The sequence below is a fragment of the Heteronotia binoei genome, chromosome 21 (genome assembly GCF_032191835.1).
Source record: "Heteronotia binoei isolate CCM8104 ecotype False Entrance Well chromosome 21, APGP_CSIRO_Hbin_v1, whole genome shotgun sequence".
Taxonomy (NCBI): Eukaryota; Metazoa; Chordata; class Lepidosauria; order Squamata; family Gekkonidae; genus Heteronotia; species Heteronotia binoei.
In genome coordinates, this window is record NC_083243.1 from 18,716,350 (window position 1) to 18,735,773 (window position 19,424).

Here is a 19,424-nt window from a genome sequence, read left to right on the forward strand (position 1 = left end):
CTAGAGCCCGTTGGATTTTTCTCCACAATGGGCCTTATTCCTAATTTTTATAACATCGACCCTGATTAAGAGTTCCCGCAATCCTGAAAGTTTGTACACTGTTATCTGCCATTTGACTGGCCCAAATAGGTATTATGTAGATTGTGTTCATGGCTTTGGATTCTACTTTTGGAACAGCATGGATGCAAACAAATTCTAGATAACAATAGGGAGGGGGTGTGTGGGAGAGAGACAGAGAGACACAGAGACATATCTGCTTATAGTGCTGGAAACATACCACTGTTATTTCAGTAGTGGTGCATTTCTATGCACCTTTCATTACAACTAATGGGCCTACTATCAGAATAACCAAGTTAAGCACTGCTTGATTCTTTACGAAACTCCAATGGTGCCTTGCAGCTTCAAACACAAGAAGACAAACATTCTGGTATCTACCATGGGTCAGAGGACCCTCCCATCACTGGCAAACTGATCCCCTTTTCCCTCTCTCCCCTTGTCTATACATATAAAAAATGTTTATTTGGGTTTCTATTCTGTTGCACAACTCCATTAAAAATGCAAGACTGAAAATCACCTGTAAATGTGGCCATGATGCCTCAAGGGTGGGTTCATCTTCTTCTGGATCAAACTCATTGCTATCGCTAGGAGGAAGAGTTCGGAAAATATTGCAAGATACCTAGGAAAGAGAAGGAACAAAATTAAGAGCTGCTGTTGCAGAAATACAGCCAGCTCCAAGAAGCTTGCATGCAGTAACTTAAATACAGCCCCTCTTTGGAGAGCTGTGAAAGAGATCCAGCCCTTTCGCATTCCCTATACAATCTTTCTCTTCTATTTCAATCGTGTTCTTATAATTCCTTCCAGCTTTGTTTTGTTACAATTACTCTTCCCTATAAAGTGCACTACGGTTTCTGCTCTCCCATGTCTTACAAAGCAAAAGCATCAGACAGCATCAACAAATTGCCAGAATTTACCCAAAGAATACATAAATTCTATTCTGCCTTTGACTCACTGAATGCTACCATATAGGAACAATTTCTACAGCAATTTCAATTCACGAAATGGCAGATATCACTGTTCAAAACTGCAGCCAACAGCTAAAGAGAACAGACTGGTTAATGTAGTCGTTCACTACCTGTTTCTAAGAACTACGGACAAACAGTGTCTATCAAGCTATACCCGTCTCCATTTTATATAATGTCCCACAACCATTATGGATGCAGCCTTCATCTCTTACCTTTCCTTACATTGCTCAGTTCAGATCTCAACAGTTAGGTAGGGATTTAAACCCAAGCTGCGCGACCCTGTCCAAAATACTATACATTATACCATGCAGGCTCTAAAGCAGTTTTCTGCCGTTTCAATATTCTTAGGAATCTGGTTAAATTAACAAGTAATATTCTTAAAGATCTGAAACTTACAAAATGCATGCTAGCCTGCTACTTTTGTAACTTGAATAAATTAATTTTCATGCTGGGATTTGCTAGGAATTTAACAGGATAATATACTGAATACCGAAACAAACAGATATACTGGTAGTGGTAAATATTTATTTATTTATTTAGTAGGCTTATATTCCGCCCTCTCCCGTAAACGGGCTCAGGGTGGATCACAACATAGACTAATAACAATAAAAACCGACGATTCAAAATTAAAACAATATATTAAAATTGAACAAGGCAGGAACAATAAAACAATAATTAAATGCATCACAGATGGGAAGGGATGGTGGGGAGGGACAGTGGCTCAGTAGCAGAGCATCTGCTTGGTAAGTAGACGGTCCCAGGTTCAATTCCTGGAATCTCCAACTAAAAAGGGTCCAGGCAAACAGGTGTGAAAAACCTCAGCTTGAAACCCTGGAGAGCCGCTGCTGCCAATCTACTGACTTTGATGGACCAAGGGTCTGATTCAGAATAAGGCAGCTTCATATGTTCATATGTTGAGGGGCACATTGTAAAGGATAAACAATTATCGGCCCAAAATAACCCATATAGGTTTGGGTAGGTGGAAAGTTGGTAAATAAAACAGATAATTACAATAGAAGTCATTTGTCCAGCCTTACTGAATAACTAGACCAAGAAGCAAAGAAATGTTATGAGGATACAAAAAATATGGGGGACTGAGGACAACTAGAGAATATTTAAAATACAGAGATATAATAACCAAGGAATGAGTTTCGCAATTAGCCTTTCCTATTATCACCACAAGAGGGTGCCTTTTGCTTCAGTACTAGGGAAAACATGCTGGTTTCTATAGAAGTCTGGTATGCACAAATATGTACTGCTATTGCTCAGCATTTCACACTGACAGACAAGGCTATTAGAAATAAATAACCAAACCAGTTTTAAATTTGCCCACGGAGTATGTAATCATATAGCCTTTTTTTTTTTTTGGCAAATTAAAGTACCATCCTGGTATTCTCTTCATTCTACTCATTTCATATAACCAATAGATCAGACTGCATCAGTGTTGGTAGCACAGTGGAAAACAGTCTGAATTGTGACTCAAAGCCCTCGAGTGCAAATCTTGCCTGTTGAATTAACTCATTTGCAAAACGATACTGTCCCACCCTGCAGGCTTGTTGAAGGGACTGAGATAAAATATAAAAAGTGATTTTGCCTCTCTAAAGAGCTATATAAATGCCAAGAAATAATCAGTCTTCCCACCCAAAGTGCTTTCTGCTACTATAATAAACTACAACAGTGAGCATGCCACCGGCTAATAATAGCAGACAAGCAAATCTTAAGTCAGCATTTTCTGTAGGACAGTCAAAACCAAAATGAAAATATACAGGTCACTGATAACTTAAGGAATCTCAAAACTGATTATAATAGCCTTTTCCTTCCTCTCCCCACAACAGCCACCCTGAGAGGTAGGTGGGGCAGAGAGAGAGCTCTGAGAGAACTTATGACTGACCTGAGGTCACCCAGCTGCTGCATGTGGAGTAATGGGGAATCATACCAGGTTCTTCAGGTTCGTGTCAACTGCTCTTTACCACTACACCATACTGGCTGGCTCTCCAGGAGAAATAACAGTCCTCCCTATCGCTGGCATTAACTTGAAGACTCCAAGTGTCAGGCCTGTAGCTACAGTGGGGCCCGGGGGGAAGGCCACGCCATTCAACCCCCCCCCCAACTTCCATCTGTATGGCCCCTGCAATGGGGAACCTACAATGTGCCCCCTTTGCTGACCACCAGTCGCTGCCACTCTGAACAAGTACAGCATTGCTGCTGGGGTGCTGAAGGAAGAAGCCTTCCTGGGAACAGAAACAAGCCCCTGATGGATCCTCGGCGACTAGAGGCAGCGGGGACCTTAAAATCTGAGGGGGGGGGGGCAGATCCTTCTGGGAGGGTGGCCTGACCAGAGAGACCGGCAGGGAGGGGCTTCAGGTTGGCATGGGAGGAGGGAGAAGCCTGCTTGCAGCCAGATCCCCCTGGAAGGTTTACTGAGTTAGACAAATTGGGGACAGGAGCTATCACTTTAACTTGAGAAGGCCAAACTAGGTGGCTCCGTGCCCTCCCCCCCCCCCAACAAAAAAAAAGACTGCTGTGAAATCCTGGCTATGGCCCTGCCAAGTGTTCTTCCATCTACAGTAGTGTAACACAACTATAGTCCTATGCAGACATTGCTTAAAGAATGTGTTAACATGTAGGAGGATGCATGGGCACACTCACTGCTGTGATGACCATTCTCACAACCTCGGTGCACCTGATGTGCATGCATGGACATCCCTTCTATGCTGAGCCCATGCACACAGAGCCCAATGAATATAGGCTGGCATCAGGCAGTAAATAAAATCACGCAACATACAGATCACACCATGCAACAAACATTAAATATAAAAAGAGTTGATACAACAATGCCCACAAAATTCAGTCTGCACTTTCCCCTTTGATACCGAATCCGCATGCATTCAGGACAATAAAACAATTATTTAAAAATTACAAAAATAAAACTCTCTAATGTTTAAAAGCTCAGCTGAATCTAATGATATTACTGATAAACTGTTATGCAAAAGTTGATAAATCAGAAAAACTGAAGGTATCATCTGCTGAAAAATGCCAAATAATGACTAAAAGTCAAACCATTCCAAATGCAGTTATAAATATATACATTTGGATCATTAAAAAAACCCAAACAAGCCCAAATCCCATTACATTTCTATACATATCCCTGAAAATGCCCTATTTCCCTTTAGTCAGTGTTACCAAAGTGGAAAAAACCTTCACAATTTTCCCCATGGCAAGTCCTTTTGTCTTTCGTCACTTTCGTTTCATGCAGAAATGAAGGAATCTGAGGCAGGTGAGAACCAAGAGGAGAGCAACAGGGACACACGAGAGAGGAATATGGGAACAGGCTTCCTCAGGAGGTGGTGGGCTCTCCTTCCTTGAAGGTTTTTAAACAGAGGCTAGATGGCCATCTGACAGCAATGAGGATCCTGTGAATTTAAGGGGAGGTACTTGTGAGTTTCCTGCATTGTGCAGGGGGTTGGACTAGATGACCGTGCAGGTCCCTCTATGATTCTATGAATGGGGAAAAACCTGACGATGATGCAGTGATGCACAAGCAGAAACATGGGCTTAGCACGGGTTCTGCTTGCACAAAGTCGCTTTCCTCCCTATATATCATAGCGCTCAGAAACAGGCTGCACAAGATTTTACGCCAGAAACTTTCTGCTGGTGTCATACCAAATATGGCTGTGTCATACTTTTTTCAATTACTGAAAAATGCACTGGCTCATCTTTGGGCAGGAGCAGATAGATTTCCGCATATTACAACCTGTTTTGAAGCACTTTAATTGGCTGCCTGTATGTTTCCAGTTTCCACTGGTTCTCAGCTAAGATGCCCTACATGACCAGGGGAGGGGGTGGGGAGGTCTGCATGACAATATGCAGATTCTCCAACTTTGCTTATCCAAACTTATCTTCCTTGCTTTGCTGTCTGACCCGACTTGTACTACAGTCCTCATCAGCCAGGTTGTGGGCTTTTGTAGTCATCACCCTTACCCCTCTGGAAGAGGAGGCCAGAGGTTGCCAAGGCAGCTCTGTTCCAGAGGGCTTTTCGGTTACTGGCACCGTATCCATATATCACTGCAGTGCTTGTTGGGCTAGTTAGTTCTTTATGGATTCCCCACCCTTTTATCAGTTTGTTAAGCAGCTGGTTGTTGCTTTTAAATGTTGGCTGTGTTTTTATTTGCTTGTGTATATGTGTAAGTAATCCACCCATGGCTGCCTTTTTTTAGGGGGAAGGCAGGATATAAATATTTCAAATCGATATTCTGAAATCCTAAAAGTACTTGCCCAGCAATACCTTATGAATGCAGCTTGTTTCATAATCAAAGCCACACAGGCGGATATGTGTAGAGGTGGCTACCAGCCCTGCTTTGCCTTCTCACACTATTTCCTTGGGATCTGCAACCCCCCTTGATACACATTGCGCAACATGTGCACACTCATGCTTCACATATTTTTGCTACTTAATGAGGACATCCTAGTGTTTCTGCTAGTATATCTGCTTGCTATTATCAAGAGGGCTTGAATGGGCTAATTAATCTTTTCAATAAACACTGATTTCAACACATCGAGGGTCACAGGGTTTCTTCCAAAACGTTCAGACAGAGCCTCAGTGATCAGTCAACGGTCCCCCATTGTCCTAAGAACATAAGAGAAGCCATGTTAGATCAGGCCAATGGCCCATCCAGTCCAACACTCTGTATCACACAGTGGCCAAAAATTTATATACACACACACACACACACACACACACACACAAATATATACACACACACACACACTGTGGCTAATAGCCACTGATGGACCTCTGCTCCATATTTTTATCTAACCCCCTCTTGAAGCTGACTATGCTTGTAGCCGCCGCCACCTCCTGTGGCAGTGAATTCCACATGTTAATCACCCTTTGGGTGAAGAAGTACCTCCTTTTATCCGTTCTAACCTGACTGCTCAGCAATTTCATTGAATGCCCACTCGTTCTTGTATTGTGAGAAAGGGATAAAAAGGACTTCTTTCTCTACCTTCTCCATCCCATGCATAATCTTGTAAACCTCTATCATGTCACCCCGCAGTCGACGCTTCTCCAAGCTAAAGAGCCCCAAGCATTTGAACCTTTCTTCATAGGGAAAGTGTTCCAAACCTGTAATCATTCTAGTTGCCCTTTTCTGGACTTTCTCCAATGCTATAATATCCTTTTTGAGGTGCAGTGACCAGAATTGCACACAGTATTCCAAATGAGACTGCACCATCGATTTATACAGGGGCATTATGATTCCAGCTGATTTGTTTTCAATTCCCTTCCTAATGATGCCCAGCATGGTGTTGGCCTTTTTTATTGCAATTGCACACTGTCTTGACATTTTCAGTGAGTTATCTACCACGACCCCAAGATCTCTCTCTTGGTCAGTCTCTGCCAGTTCACATCCCATCAACTTGTATTTGCAGCTGGGATTCTTGGCCCCAATGTGCATTACTTTGCACTTGGCCACACTGAACTCATCTGCCACGTTGACGCCCACTCACCCAGCCTCAACAGATCCCTTTGGAGTTCCTCACAATCCTCTCTGGTTCTCACCACCCTGAACAATTTAGTGTCATCCGCATACTTGGCCACTTCACTGCTTACTCTCAACTCCAAATCATTTATGAACAAATTAAAGAGCATGGGACCCAGTACCGAGCCCTGCGGCACTCCACTGCTTACCGTCCTCCACTGCGAAGACTGCCCATTTATACTCACTCTCTGCTTCCTATTAATTAGCCAGTTTTTGATCCACAAGAGGACCTGGGCAGATGCATTTTTGTAGCTGGGTATAAAAACTTAGCCAGCAGTTCCTTTAGTCTAGGAACACAGGAACATACAAGCCGCCATATTGGACCAGGCCAGATGCCCATCCAGTCCAACACTATTCCATACAGTGGCCAAAAAACCCAGGTTCCATCAAGAGGTCCACTAGTGGGGCTAGGACACTAGAAGCCCTAGAACGAAAGGCAGCAGAATGGAAGGCAGCAGGTGGAAGGCCCACTTATGCTCAGAATACTCAACTGTGAATGTAGGCTAAAGTGGGCCACACAATCCTAAATTTCTCCAACCGCTCACAGTAACAAATACAAACAGCCTGGATCTAACAGCTTTGCAGCAGTGTGCTTTAGCATTCATCTTAACACTGATCTTAACATTCATCGTAACACTGATGAAAACAAATGTTAGGGATTCCTCTATAGAACATAATAGAGCTCCTTGACCTATACTCCCTCACCCCAACAGACCATTATATAAAATGGGAGATCTGGGCATGCCACCCATATCCACATCCAGGCCACTCACCTCCACTTGATCAAGGAACATGCTACTGTTCTATGACTGCATACAGAAGAAAGGGCTGGATGCGAGATGCAGCCACAGACCTGTCCTCTCATGGCACTGAATTCACATTGAGGCAGGTGCTATGCCCAAATGAGGAAGGATCCTGCCCATGTATATGCTCCACTTGCCATTGTTCACCCTTGTGAATGCAGACACAGTGATGCAGAGAAAAAAATAACCCACAATGCTCCCTGCAAACATGGGCTGGTATCAGTGGAGACGGTTCTTTCATTTGTAAAAGTCTCGTCTCAAAGACAACCCAGATTATTGAGGTTAAGAATTTATGATACAACACAGTCATATGGTTAAAATTTGCTGCATTATCTTTCCAAGACTTTCTGAGGATTATTTCATACAGCAGTGCTGGGGGGAAATGTTTTACTTTAATACAAATGGTGATAGATTGCGAATAGCACACGACAGTAACACTAGCATTGCAGATTAATCTATTAGCATTATGTAACAAATGACTGAATCTGGTTTAGGAGAGAAGTTTAGCTGCTTTGCAACACAGTCTTCATTTTGAGCCTCCTCACCAGCCAACATTGCTAGGTATCAATCACACAGCTGAAACATCAGCATAACACATTTTGGAAAGATACACTGGCATATCATGGGCAAACATCAGCCTGGTCCCAGATGCTCCCTACATTGCTTCATTGATCTTACATTACTACCCAAGGACCAGCCAGCTTCAAGGGGGGATTAGATAAACATATGGAGGAGAGGTCCATGGTATATTGTTGGAACTCTCTGTCTGGAGCAAGTGATGCTCTGTATTCTTGGTGCTTGGGAGAGACAACAGTGTGAGGACTTCTAGCGTCCTGGCCCTACTGATGGACCTTCTGATAGCACCTGGGTTTTTTGGCCACTGTGTGACACACAGTGTTGGACTGGATGGGCCACTGGCCTGATCCAACATGGTTTCTCTTATGTTCTTATAATCCATATATCTACAGGACTACCTCTTCCATGATACTCCACTCTTAAGGTTTTATTTATCTGAAGCATTTCTAAGCCACCTTTCTTCTTCCTTATGGAGCTCAAGTTGATATATATAAAATAGAGAACATAAAAAATACATAAAGCCAAAAAAATGTTTAAAACCACAGTTTAGAACTGTTTTAATCAAGCATCCTAAATAAAACCATCTTCAGCGGCCTCCTAAAGACTGAATATCAAGGGGCCAGGTGAATCTCCCTGATGACAGTGTTCCATAATCAAGGGGATACCACTGACAAGGCCTTCTCTTGTATACCCCAACAAACAAGATTGTTTAATGGATGGAGCAGTCTGGAGGGCCCTCTGCTTGTGATCTTAATTTCCAGGCAAGAACATAGGGGAGGAAATAGTCCTTCAGATGCCCCTGTCTCAAGCCATGTAGGAATTAAAGGTCAAAAACCTTAAATAGGGGCTTAGGAGTGGATTGGTAGTCAGTTGAGTACTGCTGTTGTATTGGAGTCATACACTCCCGACTAGCAGTCTAACTGGGGCATCCTGACTAGCCACAGCTTCTGAGTGCTCAAGGGTAAACTCAATAATCCCATCTAGTTACAATAATCCCATCTAGTTGTAACTAACACAAGGGTAACCTCAATAGTCCCATCTAGTTGCAATAGTCCCATCTAGTTGTAACTAACACATGGGTCCCTGCGGCTAGATCTGACTAAGAACGTCCATCAGCCAAAGCTGAGCAAAAGCACTCTGGACCATCACAGCCACCTGGGATTGATTACTTGTGCTGAACAGCACTCCCAAACTGCAAACCCGGCTTTTCAAGGGGAATATCCAAGACAAGAAGAGATTTGAAGCCCCCGGTCCGCCTCTCTAGTAACCCAGAGAAACCAACTCATCACGATTAAGTTTCAGATTGCTCATCTTTCTGAAGATCCTCCTCTGATGACAAGTACAGACCGATTCTGCATTAGCCTTTGTCCAGGTCTCGTTCTTGGCTCTTGAGTTTCCAAGGGGCAGGAAGCAAGCAGGGAACATGTAGCCCCACTCCAGAAATGCTAGTGCAGAATCTGGGAAAAAGAGCCACCATGAGGAGCCCCACACAGAAGGGAGGCAAGTGCTATGTTACACCTCAAACAACTTTTTATTGGAGAATATTAATATTTCAAAATGGTAGGCCTATGAGAGGTGAGGTGAATGGGATCTATGTCTGTGTCTACGGAGATAGACCACTGAAAATCCTTTGGTTAATAATGGATTTTATTATAGCATAGGGCAGGGGTCCTCAAACTTTTTAAATAGGGGGCCAGTTCACTGTCCCTCAGACTGTTGGAGGGCCGGACTGCTGTTACTGTACAAGGCCGCGGGCCGTCAGTTCTCCGTCTTCTGCATCTCTCTCCCTTCCCCACACCACCCACCCCGGCCTGGGAACTCACCTCACCTCGGTATCACCTCACACTTTGTCTCCGCCGCCTCAGCCCAGTGCCGGAAGTGTGCATTGCTAACGCGAGTTTAGGTCGAATGTCACTTCCGGTCTGATTTTGCCATAACCCAGCGGGCCGCATAAACGTCCTCAGCGGGCCGCATCTGGCCCGCGGGCCGTAGTTTGAGGACCCCTGGCATAGGGTTTCAAATAGTTACATCTCAATCAAACAATTTCAAGCATACAAGAGGAATACAAGAGTTTAGCTGAATAAGCAGGATGGGGGAAGGTGATACGATACCTAGATCTTGCAGGGTAGACTCAGTCAGAAGAAATGCAAGGCCTCTGGAGGGAGATTTCTCTTGAGAGGAAGGGAGGGTAGAACGGGATGGAGGGGTTGCCACCTCCTCCTTTTTTCTCTTTGCACTCGGGACCCCTGCTCTCCTAACCTGACAGATGGGGTGGTCTGTTTTCTAGGGTAAATTACGTCACATAGAGCAATTCCATTACCCAATGAGGGGGCAGAGTGTCAGACCAATGGAAAATCAGAGTGTCATATGTGTAATATCCAATCAGAGACCATTCGTATCATAGATCCATACCCCAACATAGGAATTTTAATTACACTGGCCAAATGACTTTATGGCCCTGTCTTCCCTTTTGAAGCTCCCCAAAAGTGATAGATTTCTCCCTTAGTGTCAACCATGGATGGGCATCCATCAAGTGGTCAGGGAACTGGCCGACTTTGATGGCCTTAGCAATTAATTAAAGAAAAATAGAAACTTTGTTAAGAGTCAAAATTGTGATATCAGTTTACAGGTTATACCACACATTCACAACAAGAGGAGTACTTAGCCTCTAACCTTTGTGTTCCTGCTGTCTTGAAAACCAGACGAGCCATTTATTTGTGTTGGAGGTTTCTTGGGTCATTCTTATTTCTTCATGCTTTGATAACAGGACTTTAAAGGTTGCCAAAAGAGTGGAGGCATTTTTATAGCACTGCCCACTAGCCCCCTCTCTGGGCCCTGAACTTTTTCATTCCCAGGAGCAGAAAGATGGATGCTTCTCAACCTTTCAGCTGGCATCGTGTTTGTCTGGCTTGTGGACCAGAACCACATTACAGACCTGCTTTGGGTCAAGAAGGAACTGGATTTGTCTCCCTTATGTGCAAGAAAGACCATTCCAATTCAAATGGGCATTGCTGTATCCAATTAATATTCTATGGTTACATTGCAATATCATATTCCAGGGGTGCATGGCTTGGGAATAAGTACATGGGTGTCTTCCTGGATATCACTAAGTGTGGAATCGGTCACAATGTTTTAGCCTGTGGTTCAGGGCCTTTCAGTTATGGCTCCTACCTGGCAGAACAACTTACTAGAGAAAATCAGGAAAACCCTTATGGACCCTGTCTTTCCAGTGTCTTGGTAAAATAAAACTTTTAGAAGGGACTTTTTTGTAGATTGGGGTGATGTTTTCAATACATTTTATACAGGCTTGTATTCACTGTGATCTGCCTTGAGTCTTGAGAAATGTGAACAACAAAAGGTGAACAACAAATGTCATCCCAAAAATAAATATGTGTTTCCTGAATCTAAGCTATGAAGTCACATTTCTGTGCATTATATCATTTCCAATTTACACCCATTCAAATGTTTCAACTGCGGGCAAGGAAATAATCACAGGTGGCCTGCTTGGATCGTAAGCTGCCAATGGAGAGGGAGGGGGAGAGGAAGATAACAAACAATAACTTGGATTTCTGAGGGTACCACGTGTAAATTCATGTGAGGAATCTGCTCAGATCTGTTGGGTGGCCTCCTCTGAAATACTGTGCACAATTTCTGATTGCCGTACCACAAAACAAAATATGACCGAGCCTTTAAAAAAATGCTAAAAAGGGCAACTGAGTTGATTAAGGGGTTTGAGCCATGCAAAAAACTGCAGAGTTCTACATGAAAGTATGTTTGATGTGTTCAGATTATGCATCCTGGGTGCCTTTGGAACGGAAGCAGAGAAAGAAGAATACAAACAACCCTGGTATGAGTACCCATGACAGGGTAAAGAAAGAAGCTCCGGATTTTCCCAAGAGATTAAAACCTCATCTGCTTTAGATCCTGGCTTGTCTTTGATGGAATTTTTCAAACAAAAAAAGATCCTGACAATGAATCTGAGCGTTAAAAGGGAAGGGTGAATGCATTTTCCAAGGGCAAATCTGCCACTGGTGTCATAGCAAGCAGAGGCTGCTCAGTTTAGAAAGACAGAGGTCCCCTAACAGCAGAGAGGACAGACTAGACCTGAAGCTAAAACTTTTAAAAAGTCAGCTATCTCTGGTAGCTGGCTGTCTGCAACTGCAGATTTTCCCAGATCATAAATGCCACTTCAGAACAGCAAGATTTGGAAGCACAGTTAAAAAAAAAATTAATCCACCAACCTATCCCAGTGACAACACAGTTCCTAAAATGATTTGTCGAAAAGGGAATATTTGTTCAAACATAGTTAAATGAAACAACTCATTCAACCAAATAACCTTGAGCAGTATGACACTAATAATCCTAATAACCAGACTCCAGATTCATTTATTCATATTACTATATTATTATATCTTGCTACAGCTTGGGGAAATAATTTTGCAACAGCCAAAGTCACTTTGCGTTCAGTACCTGCTAGGAGCGGTCTCAGTTTCTCACCGATATAGTGAAGAGTCCAGTAGCACCAACTTTATTGTAGCATAAGCTTTTGAGAAACACAGCTCTCTTCATCAGATGCTCTGTTCATCAGATGAAAACCTCCTCTTTGTCCAAAAATGAAGAGAGCTGTGTTTCTCGAAAGCTTATGCTACAATTAAATTTGTTCGTCTTAAGGGTGCTGCTGGACTGCCTACTATTTTGCAGCAACTATTTCTCGATAACTCCTCTGGATCAATTTCTCTCCAATAGTATATTTGCCCTCCCTTAAAGAGGAGGCAAAATCCATAATTCTCTTATATGTGAGTAAAACACGCATTCCCAGAAACAGTGCAAAATGTATAAATTTGCCAAAATGGACACAAACAAAATATGTTTAGGGAAGGAAGCTTTTTATACTGACTATTCACTACCTGAGAAGGTACAGCATTTAATCTGGCTAACATAAACGCTCTTCTTCATTGTGGAAATGTTGAAAATTTTAAATATTCAGAACAGGACTTTGGATAGATAAAGGGGAAAGAAAACTCTATGTGCTCTTTCATAGGATCCCAAGAAATCCAGTTCATACAGATGGCTCAGAATCAAGATTCTTTCAAACTTTAAACACGCACAAACGTGGATGCAAACATGAAAAGATGGGGCTGCAATTATCTGTGTGCCATTCAGTTCTGGCAACTCCGAACACAGTTAAGCTACTCTATACTATACAATTGAATAGAACAGGTAATGTATAACATTAATATAAGTAAGAACATTTACCGTATTTTTTGGACCATAAGACGCACTTTCCCCCCCCCCAAAAAAAAGTGAGGGGGAAAGTGTGTGCGTCTTATGGAGCGAATAAGGGAAAAAAGAGTTCACCTTGGCAGGCAACGGCCGGGCCCCGCTGGTCTCGCTCTCGCCTCGCTGGCTCCCGCTGCTGGTCGTGCTGCCGGCTGGTCTGCCGCTGCCCCCTCATCGTCCTCTACCATCGTGAAGGTGGCGAGGCAGGGAGAAGAAGCCAGGAGACGGACGAAGTGCCGGCTCCGTGGCTTCAATGCGCCGCCTCAGCACCCTCGCCCGGCCTCCGCCTCTTCTGGGGGGCGGGAAGACGAGCCGGCGGAGGTAGAGGCAGTAAAACGAGCCTCTTCGGAGGCCATGCTGCAAAGGCTCTTCCCCCTTGGCAGCGAGGGGGAAGAAAGGAGAAGCCAGGAGACGGACGAAGCGCCGGCTCCATGGCTTCCAGCGCCACCTCAGCGCACTCGCCCGGCCTCCGCCTCTTCGGGGGGCAGGAAGACGAGCCGGCAGAGGCAGCAAAACGAGCCAAAACGAGGCAGCGAAAGAAAATGGAGGGGGGTGCGTCTTATGGTCCGGTGCGTCTTATGGACCGAAAAATACGGTGAGTGTAGAACAGTTAAAACAGACACTGGATGTTGTAGTTTTTCCAGGCTGTGTGGCCATGGTCTTGGCATTTTGAGACCTGATGTTTTGCCAGCAAACAGTCCAAAAAATCTACAACCACCAATGGACTTTGGCCGTGAAAGCCTTCGACAACATACAGAAACTGGATGGTTTTGACTGACTGACTAATCGACAATGAGATGACCACATTTCCTCAGAGAAGGAGAACTGTTCACAGTAAGTATCCAATGGCCTGTTCTCCCTTTGAGGCAAAGGACATCTTGGTGGGACCTCCCATAGAAGTGTTCTCATACATCCTAGGTGGGTCATTGTCTTCTGAGTCTAGGATATGCTGAAACACTCTTATGCTGAAGGCAGCACTGGCTGAATTGCAGGTGTTTATCTTACAGTGCCTTATTAAGGTAGAGAAGGATTACCATGTCATTGCTTTGCACACTTCTTCCACTGTGGCATGCCTAGCAAAGGTTGCGTTGGTTACCGTGCTCCTTACTGAATGAGCTGTAATTCCATGTGGCACAGAACTTGTATGCTTCAATGATAAAAGCCTTGAGAGACCTGCTGATGGATGACTTAGACATTTTATTCCCCATGTTCAGTGGGGAAATAGAAATGAACAGGGCATCTGTTTTCCTGATGTGTTCTGTTCTTCATATGAATGCTTTCCGGGCTCTCCTGACACCCAATGTGTGTTACTGGGGTTGAGACAGAAAGACGGAAGATCAATTTCTTCAGATCTGTGAAAAGCAGAATTTTCCTTTGGTTGAAAGGTTGGATCGATTCTCATTGTCACTTTATCCTTGTGGAAGATAGAGCTCAGGCTTGATGGAAAGCACTCTGGGCTCTGATACCCTTTTTGCAGAAGTGATGGCCACCAGGAATAGTTTTCATTCTCAGCCACTTCAATGGAATTGGCTCAAAAAGGTGGCTTGGTGAGGAATGAAAACACAATATGTAATTTCCAGGTTGGAAATCTATGCATCTGCGGTAGTTCTAATGGCTAAAACATTTATTCTACAAATAGTGTTTTCTTTCAGGCACACCACCTACTGCCCTTTTAAGCCCAGAATCTCTCAAGCAGGCAACTGTATAGTCCAAATCCACTTTTGCAATGCACTCAAGCATAGCTTTCTGATTTGCAAAAGCTTGTGGTAAGCTGAGTAATATACATATGTGAAACTCAGAATCAGATATCTCTGCTCCTGGAGACAGAAGCTCTGAAACAAGTCTTAACATTTCATCTAAATGAACATCAATGCAAGTTCTCATACTATATAATTTTCTTTTTTTAAAAATCACATTTTTATTTGATCTGGTGAAGGGCATCTTTTAAGGGCATCCAATAAGCCTTTAGCTGTCTCATGCTTAGTTACTGATGGAGTCTCATGGTCTTCTATGCAAGAATACACTGTCATTAAGGCTGACCTTCAGGCACATCTTGGTCTATAGCATCTAAATGGCCCTGAACTTGAACAGAAACCCTTACATTCCATGTTTGAAAATTGTTCTGGTTTAGCTTTGGAATTGTAAATATGCCACATCACTTACACCCTGTTGGAGCAAGTGAGTAGATATGGTTGCATTTGTTGTAACTGAAGATGTAGGCTGCTTTAAAACATTTTCCTGGTGTGAGAAAGTTAATCTTTTCTCCCCTTCTCAACTCTTGTCAAAGACTGCTGGCTGCTTACAAACACTGCTCTAGCTCTTTAAAAGCATCCCTGTGAACCACTCTGGACCCCCCCCCCCCCCGTTTGTTAAGGTACGGTTTTGCAGCTATATTGTCTGTTCTTATCAAGATGCAAGATCGAGCTATTTTGGACCCAAAATGGAGAAGATGCTAAACAGATGGCTCAAAGGCCTAGCAAGCTGATTGGTAGGGTTGCTTCTTTCTTGTTCCACCGACCCTGAACTGGTTCCTCATCCAGTGTCACTCTGCATCCAGATAGACAGTTACTTCTGAGATCCAATATCTCTTACTTTGTAGAACACTGGACCTCACCCTTCATGGAATGTGGATTCATAAATCTTCCTTCCTTAAGATCTGAGCTTGGAAGGGTTTCAAAAGCTGTTGCAGATGCCTGGAATGAAATCTGTCCCACTTTATTGTGTCTGTTTTTGAAATTAAGAGGCCCATCAATGCTGTGAGGGTAATTAGTAATGAGGATCTGTTCTTTATTATTGATTCAGTCATATCCTTCATCTTCCTTGTCTTCTTGTCTATGAGAAAGAGACACCTGGACATGGAGTCTATGAGTATACATCTGTGTCAGTTCTAGGAAGCTCTTTCAAAGGTTCACAAGGAATTTCTCCATGTCTTTCCTTGACTTGGTTTTCTCCATGCTCTCTCTTGACTTGTGTCAGCAACTGGACCTGAATAACAGGTTGTGCAGGTAAGGGTACATGTGAACTCCTTGTTCTCTCAACCATACAACTGGACTGATCAGCAATTTTGACAAAACCCTTGGAGCTGTAAAGAAGCCAAAGGGCAGAGACAGGGCCGTAGCCAGGATCTGAAATTTGGTAGTGCCACAGGCAGGATTTTTTTGTTTGGGGGGGCAGGATCTCAGCACTTCAAGGCAGGGAGGCTATGATTCCCCAGCTGTTCACAAATCCCCCCCAAGTAGAAATCTGGATTCAAAGTTACCACCTAGAATCTGGAATCCCGCCTCCCTCCCCAATGAGAGCCCATGCAATTGGGAATTTTTAAAAGTGCATCCCTGTTGATCTCCAGGCCCCTGCTTGAATGGCAGTGAGTGACTATGAGGAGTAGGAGACCGAAAGGCATAAGGGTTGCAAAGCAATTTGATTGGTGGAGCCTGGACACTTGTCCCCCCCCCCAAAAAAAAAACTATAGGCCAGGGTACAGCTCTGAACTGAGGATGGTTCTCTCCAACACAAAAGTGCAGAAATGTATGGAGTCTTTGAAAGATCAGTATATGAAGATAAGCCTCTGTCAGGTCTATCGATGTGAGGTACTCTTCCAGTTGTAAGGACTCAGTGATTGACCATAACATCCTCACTCTGAAACGCCTCAATTTCATGAATTTGTTGAGGCATTTAAGATCAAGAATTTATCTCCAGTCCCCATTCTTTTTTGAGACCACAAAGAAAATAGAGCACACTCCATGCCCCCTTTCTGAGTAAGGGACGAGCTCTATGGCTTGAATGGTGAGATGTTCAATCGCTTTGATGGTTCTGAGCCATTTTTGTGAGTTCCCGTGGGCAGAAGATATTATGAATTGCTCTGGTGGGTATCTGTTGAATTCCATGGTGTATCCATTGGTGACTATTCCCACCACACAACTGTCAGTGTGGGAACTGATCCAGATGTCCCCGAAGTGAAGCAGACACCCTTCCATCAGAGCACATAAAAAGTCACGCCTTAGAAGTTTTTCCCATCTCGACTGGCCCTGTCTGATCTGATGTTTGGTTGTTTGTTAAATCTGGGGTTAGTGTTTCCCCTTCAGAATGGCTATCTTGACTGATTCCAGTTAGATCTTCTTGCTTCTTGTCTGAACCTAGGAAGTACATGATGGGCATCAAGGAAAAATTTCCAAAGGGCCTTCTGTTGTTGTGCCTCAAGGTTCTGGGAAGTGCCTTTTTCGTATCCCTAGTCTCTACCAGGATCCTGTCAAGCCAGTTTGGTGTAGTGGTTAAGTGCACAGACACTTATCTCGGAGAACCGGGTTTGATTTCCCACTCCTCCACTTGCAGTTCCTGGAATGGCCTTGGGTCAGCCATAGCTCTCACAAGAGTTGTCCTTGAAAGAGCAGCTTTGGGAGAGCTCTCTCAGCCCCGCCTACCTTACAGGGTGTCTGCTGTGGGGGAAGAAGACAAAGGAGATTGTAAGCTGCTCTGAGACTCTGATTCAGAGAGAAGGGTGGGATGTAAATCTGCAATCTTCTTCTTCAAGGGCATCACCAAACATTCTGTCCCCCTGGAATGGGTAGTTCAAGACTATGGCTTTTGCCTGCAATGTGCAGAGCCATAATGCCGTCCTGGTTGCTGCTGCTGAAGCCATGGCTCTCATGGAAAAAATCATCCACTGTGAAGGATGTAGCCTTGAGCAGTCTGTTGAAACCTTCACTTATGCAGCAACTGTTGTCTAGAATCATCTGAAAAACCTTTCTGCCCCAGTCTATGGCTGCCCTGGAAAGGAGAGCCCCAGGCGAGCGAGGCCTGCTTGGGCTGGCTAGAGAAGCCACAGCAGGCACTCTGATCATCATGGCTGTGGCCTTGTGTGCTTTCTTTAGCACAAAATCATGCCTTTTGTCCAGGTTATCTCTGGTGGAACCTTGACTGGAACAATGACTGTAATGCTGTGACAGGAACATCAACCATGGGCACCTGCAAAAATTCATTGGCATAAGACGGTAAAGCATATAATTCTTAATGAAGTCCGGAAACTGCCTATTAACCTTTGATTTTGACCATTCTGATTTACAACTGCTTCTCAAATAACTCAGGGAAGGGAAAAAAAACCTTTTCATTTGTGCTGGATTGAGGTAAGAATTCTTTAATTTCCTTTGATCTGTGTTTTAAATCTAACGCTGTGGAGGTTTGATCCTCTCTCCCCCTAGGATCTCCTGGATGTCTAGTGCTGCCATTGCCTTAGATGAGAGGTACAAGAGCCCTGTGGCGCAGAGTGGTAAAGCTGCAGTACTGCAGTCCTAAACTGTAAGTCTGCTCTCAACCCGAGTTCGATCCCGGCAGAAGCTGGGTTCAGGTAGCAAGCTCGAGGTTAACTCAGCCTTCCATCCTTCCAAGGTCAGTAAAATGAGTCCCCAGCTTGCTTGGGGGAAAGTGAAGATGACTGGGGAAGGCAAACCACCCCATAAAAAGTCTGCCATGACAACGTGAAAGCAACGTCACCCCAGAGTCGGAAATGACTGGTGCTGACTACCTTTACCTTTTTACTGGTAATACACCAATTTAAAAAATCTTACTTTTCAAGGACCTTCTCTTCTCATCAGAGAGGAATTCCCCTTTTCCCTGTCATCTATGTCGTTCTCTGAAGAAGGATTGGGTCCCCACAGTGGACTCTCTCTCCTCTTCACCTGTTGGCAGAATCCTTCTGTGCCAATTTAGTTGGCCATCTAAAACCTTCTTTAATCAATGAGGCTCCATCTGAGCTCTCATGTCTTGGAGGTGGGGGAGGAGAGGAGGGAAGACTGGATAAAACCTTGTCTGACCTAAGGCTTCCCTGATGGCAGAAATTCTCCATCTCTTCCCGCATGGTTTTTGAAATTCTCTTCAAAAACTGGCTAGTTAATAGGAAGCAGAGTGTGAGTATAAATAGGCAGTCTTCACAGTGGAGGACGGTAAGCAGTAGGGTGCCGCAGGGCTCAGTGCTGGGTCCCATGCTCTTTAACTTATTCATTAATGATCTGGAGTTGGGAGTAAGCAGTGAAGTGGCCAAGTTTGCAGATGACACTAAATTGTTCAGGGTGGTGAAAACCAGAGAGGATTGTGAGGCACTCCAAAGGCAGCTACAAGCATAGCCAGCTTTAAGAGGTGATTGGATAAAAATATGGAGAAGAGGTCCATCAGTGGCTATTAGCCACAGTGTGTGTGTGTTATATATGTGT

At 44.0% G+C, this 19,424-nt stretch overlaps 1 protein-coding gene across 6 annotated transcripts in view; it reads right to left on the bottom strand.

The window, feature by feature from the left end:
• Nucleotides 1-19,424, bottom strand: part of PPP2R5E (protein phosphatase 2 regulatory subunit B'epsilon) — a 144,170-nt gene that overhangs the window by 37,693 nt on the left and 87,053 nt on the right. For all 6 annotated transcript variants that reach the window (XM_060263336.1, XM_060263339.1, XM_060263335.1 and 3 more), the window contains exon 4: nucleotides 575-676. In XM_060263336.1, the coding sequence (XP_060119319.1) occupies nucleotides 575-676 (102 nt within the window). The remainder of the gene's footprint in view (nucleotides 1-574; nucleotides 677-19,424) is intronic.